We start from the raw sequence: 5,363 nt of genomic DNA, 5'->3' as shown, positions 1-5,363 counted from the left end.
TCCTGATGGAGAAGGCTCGGCGGAACCGGCAAAAACTTGACAAACGGCGAGCGAAGCTTCGCAAGAAGGAGCTTGAGCAGCAAAAGAAACAGGCCCACAAACCCAGCAACAAGGGCCACTCCGAAACAGCAGGGGGCGCAGCAGAGTAACCCACGCCTTTAAGACCTACCTCTCCTTGTCTTTCTACCAACCACCGCTACCAAGTAACATCTCCAGGGATAGAAACAGTCAGCAGAAACACGGAGCTGAACACCTAACAGGGCTTGAGTTCAGGCTGTAGTGGTGGAGGCTGTCGAACTACTGTACCACCAAACAGATGATACCAAAATGAGCAGACAGTTGGATAGTAAAGATGCTGCCCCCCCCACCTGCCTCTCACCTCGTAGTGTTTCCAAACCTCCTGCTCCATTACATTTGATTTATTTTGGTGTAATTTAGATATATTTATTCATTTTAAAAGTCTGAGTATCTTTTTAAAAGTCATATCACATCTGTCTGTGTTCCTCCTCTTTCTATGATGTGTTATATAAAACACCTTTAGACATAATGAAAAAGTAGTGAATGTACATATATGATAATATATTGATAAATATGTCTAATGTGCCATTTTTTATATAGAGAACCTGTTTATCCTGTGCAGATAGCTAGATGGATTTATAAAATCTGAATCTCCCCTCATAGCTCTGATGAAGCACATTACATATTGTATAAAAGGCCTGTGTAGTGGATGGTGGTGCAATTACTGAATCTCACCACTAGGGGCCAGACCTGTGTAGTGTATGGTGGTGCAATATCCAGATCTCACCACTAGGGCCCAGGCCTGCTGCTTGAATCCTACCACTGGAGAATGACAACAACACTGGAACTACTCAAGAGGAACTCAAGTCTATTGAGCAGACAAGAACCAAGCCTGTGGGAGGAACAAGACGTATTTATGTTCTTTACTGGAACTACACTGGAGGTCCCAACACTGGAAGTTAAACTACTGTATGAACTAAACCCTTTACTCTGCATACAGTAAACCTGCCTCCGTATCGTATTAGAGCACTTCACACTATGAATGACTAAAGTCGTAGTGGGTCGACTGATTCCTCTTTGTGTGAGGTGAACATTTCCATGAATTTGTAACATACCAAACCCTGCTCCAAAAACACTACGGTGGGATTTCAAGAGAAGATCCTGAGTTATGCATAATGTCGCTTCTTCAACCTCTTCCTGTAACCTGCTTTCAACCTCTAGTTGATGTTATCTAAATAAGTAAAGTAATTCCCAAACGTTGCCTTTTCATAACGCCACCCGCTTTTACCCGAGTGTTAAAATAGAGTGAGACCACATTTACTTATCCATTATTCTATTTCATTTCCCAAATGTCTCTAAGCTGGCAAAATAAGATGACCATGCCGTCATTCTTTTGTGATTGGATCTTTTCAGATGATTCTCTTTGCGTTGTATGCCCTGGGATAACGCAAAGCCTCTTTGGTTAGTATTCTTAGAACAGGGCGTAGTATTTACCCCACTAACTGGGTTTATTGGTTTGTTTACGTGTTTGTTTATTTGTTTGTTTATTTGGATCCCCATTCGTTTTTTCCCGAAGCAGCAGTTACTCGTTCTGCGGTCCACAAAAAACCCCACAAAACATGACAAGTAACAAAATACTGATACACTGATAAACAACAGCAGTCACACACATTTGAGATACAACGACACACAAACAATACAACAAGAAAAATAAATCAAACAACAAAACTAAACTGAAACATGAAGAAAGACACAAAATCAAAGGAGAGGGTTGTATTTGTTGTACAGGTTCATTACAGGTTCATCATGACTGGGGCCCTTGGTTTCGCCGCGGGACGTACACGATTACAAACATTGCACTAGATACATGCACGCAATACAGTCCGACCACTTTGGATTTTATATCTCAATGTTTCTTAATAGATACCTTTACCTTTTTGAAATGACATGGACATAGTTGCTGTGATGATGCTGTATGCAATATGTCTTTTGAATATATGTCAGTCATTCTGTTCCATTATCTTACCCAGGAATCATCATTTGGTCATGTTTACATACAATGTATGGCCATTGAAATGTCTCCATGACGGTGATGCTACTGCTGTTGCAACAGAGTAGGGTGAAGTTGCCCCTTGACACTGATCTTGTGTCAGTTTTGCATTTCCTCCACTAATGGTTAAGGTTAGGATTGGAGGAGAAGAAGCTGATCCTAGATCTGTACCTAGGGCAAACTTCACCCCGGAGCCTCATGCAACAGAAACATGTAAGGCAGCTTTGGATACAGTAGTTCCCATCCCTGTTAAAGGGATAGTTCACTCAAAAACAAAACACATCAGCGTCACAGTTTCTGCTCTGTACTGAAAGTGCTTGAAAACGTGACTGCTGACACGCACAATTCTGTGGGATTGTGTTAACAGTGGACTAATGAACAAAATGCTAACGTATAGTTTTTCAGTGAACTGTCCCTTTAAAGAGACATAAATATGATAGTACCATGCAATGCCACTTAGATTACACTGGTATTAATGTTTATTTGATATTATTTGTAATTTTTATGCTAAAAACAAAGCATTTTGGCTATTGTTTATAATAACTTATGCAACATTAGAGTATTAACGCATAATTATAATATCGAGAAATTGTATGAATACCCTTTTGCCAAAAAAATCTAAAACAAATGTTCATAAAATGTCTTAAAAATGATCATGAAATCGAGGGATTACCGAGGCTTGAAGTGTGTATGTTAACCCGGTTTAGGGCTCTATTCAATCCGTGGCGTTGAAGAACCGCTTTATAGTGCGGTTGACAATGAAATGCAATGTTCCCGCAGTCGCAGAGACTGCATTCATGGTAAACGCTGCATATGTCAGATCAATCGGAAATTGCCTTAACATCACGCGGATCTTCCGCGATACTTCGGCGATATGGATTGAATCCAACCCTTAAATAGCATAACCTGAGCAACAACAACAAAATCCCCTTCCTCTTTCATTGTGATTGTAGTTGCAGCGTCCTTCCTGTCACGTTACCCCACTGCTACTCTTATAACAGAGCGTCTGGGGTTATGCTACGATGAAACCCTTTTCAACACTACTCCAACCTATTCCCAACGCTCACCCACCCAGTCTACCATTGGATAGCACTCTATGACTTTTGTATGTACAGTAAAAGCTGAAAGCAATATGTTGTATTAAGAAGCCTTGTTTTCTACTGTGTCAGTACGCTGCCTGTGTACAGCTGTGGCTGGGGTTGGGGTTGGGGCTGTGGTTGCGGTTGGGGCTGTGGTTGGGGCTGGGGGTTGGGGCTGTGGTTGGGGCTGGGGGTTGGGGGTTGGGGCTGTGGCTGGGAGAGAGAGATAATCAGGACTGATAGGCTAGCTGTGCTTCTTTTTCCCCTCGCTTTCTTTTTTTCTCATTTTCTTACTCTCCCTCGTTTGCATTCTGAAAAGTTGAAAGGGCAACTATCTGTCACACTGAATAACATGGAACCGAGTCACTGGAACCGAGTCGCTGGATCAGGGTCACTGGAACAGGGTCACTGGAACAGGGTCACTTGAACAGGGTCACTGGATCAGAGTCACTGGAACAGGGTCACTGGATCAGGGTCACTGGAACAGAGTCACTGGATCAGGGTCACTGGAACAGGGTCACTGGATCAGAGTCACTGGAACAGGGTCACTGGAACAAGGTCACTGGATCAGGGTCACTGGAACAGGGTCACTGGATCAGAGTCACTGGATCAGGGTCACTGGAACAGGGTCACTGGAACAGGGTCACTGGAACAGAGTCGCTGTCATTGTTCCGTTGTTTTCCTTCTCCTTTCTACTGTGTTGCGTCTCATGCAGTCATCACATTTTCTCCAAACCAGTGCTAGAACAGCACTGAGAGCCTGTATAAAAAAAACATGTTGAAGGTAAAGCTTTTCTATGTTTTTGTCATGTCCTTCTCTAGCTCTGGTCCAGGGCGTTAGTGCACGTTCGGAGGCAGAGGCAACTCGTTGTTGTTGTCATCGCGATGGACCAGAGCTAGTCCTTTTCTACCTGTATAAAGAACCCCAGGTACCATGATGATGCCTGTACAGAGTCCCAGTAGCATCCTCAATATGAATTGAACTCCTTATTTTAGTGGTGAATCAGGTGACTTTGTCTGGGGCTACAACAACAATGTGTGCTGTTGGGGATAAGGGAGGACTGGAGCTGGGAACCACTGACCTTTATAGGGCGCCATCTTGGATGCACAACGTAGCCTCTATTACTCATGTTAAATAAACCCCTCCAGATGAGTTGAACCTGTCAGACTGAGAGTTTATTCCAAACCCGCCGTGTGTTTCTGTTTTTCTCTCTTAGTATCCTTGTGGTATGAGTTATGAGTGAGTATTTGTTTGCAATACTGCATACCCTGCATACCCCAGTTGCATTTATGTGGTTAAATGTTGCTCTATGTAAAGATTCTAAACTACACAGCCAGCGCAGACACATAGCACCCAACACACCGCAGCATTACATACTCAGATGACATAGAAGGATATGGAACGGATTGTGTGCGTCCATTATGACACCCAATACCCATTCAGTGCATTACTTTTGACCAGGGCCCATCGGGCTATGTAGGGAATAGGGTGTCATTTGGGACAAAGTCATTGATTCACAGCCTGTAGGCCAGTGGAGGCTTCTGAGGGGAGGACGGCTCATAATAATGGGGGTAACGGAGCAAATGGAACCACATGGAAACTATGGTTTTGTTGATACCATTTCACCTATTCCTCTCCAGTCATTAACATGAGACCTTCCTCCCCAATCTAGGTGCCACCAACCTCCTGTGATGTAGGTTAGCTTATATACACTCATATCACACCCTGCAGACAGTGAATCATCAATTCCAGGTACATTTCACAGAGCTTTGCAGAATGCATAGAGTACACTTGTTCACTCTTAACCTTGCTTGGCTCCCCTTGTGTCCACATGGAGCTAAATATAAATGTCTGTTTGTATACTATTATTATCACCTGACCATGTGACTGTGAGCATCCCCCCCCATAATGCTATTCTGTCAGAATGTGCACACTTGAGGATCAACACTGGCCAACCCACGTCTGCCTGGTTCAATCACAACTGAACTGAGTCCCAGGCAATTGCGTCCCAAATGACACCATATTTCCCTTTATAGTGCACTACTTTTGACCATAGCCCTATGGGTAGTCTCTCTAAACATTTTGCTGTTGCCTAGGGCCTGGTTTTCTAGACTACACTGTGGGTGCAATTTTGGGACTGAACCCAACTCCCACCTTCCTATCTATTTATAACCTGCCTAATAACATGACTCTAGAGGGATTGAATTTCATACCCC

General features: G+C 43.4%; 1 protein-coding gene across 1 annotated transcript in view; it reads left to right on the top strand.

Annotated features, from left to right (window-relative positions):
• LOC139373779 (protein phosphatase 1, regulatory subunit 9A) overlaps window positions 1-1,746 on the top strand; it is a 102,341-nt gene extending 100,595 nt beyond the window's left edge. Inside the window, exon 19 of the mRNA XM_071114760.1 lies at window positions 1-1,746. This exon is cut by the window's left edge and continues 64 nt beyond it. Within this exon, the coding sequence (XP_070970861.1) occupies window positions 1-149 (149 nt within the window). The 3' untranslated portion in view covers window positions 150-1,746.
• The last annotated feature ends 3,617 nt before the right edge of the window (window positions 1,747-5,363 follow it).

Source organism: Oncorhynchus clarkii, chromosome 18 (genome assembly GCF_045791955.1).
Source record: "Oncorhynchus clarkii lewisi isolate Uvic-CL-2024 chromosome 18, UVic_Ocla_1.0, whole genome shotgun sequence".
NCBI lineage: Eukaryota > Metazoa > Chordata > Actinopteri > Salmoniformes > Salmonidae > Oncorhynchus > Oncorhynchus clarkii.
The sequence above is the reverse complement of the archived record's forward strand: the minus strand, read 5'-3'. Positions and strand labels throughout refer to the sequence as shown.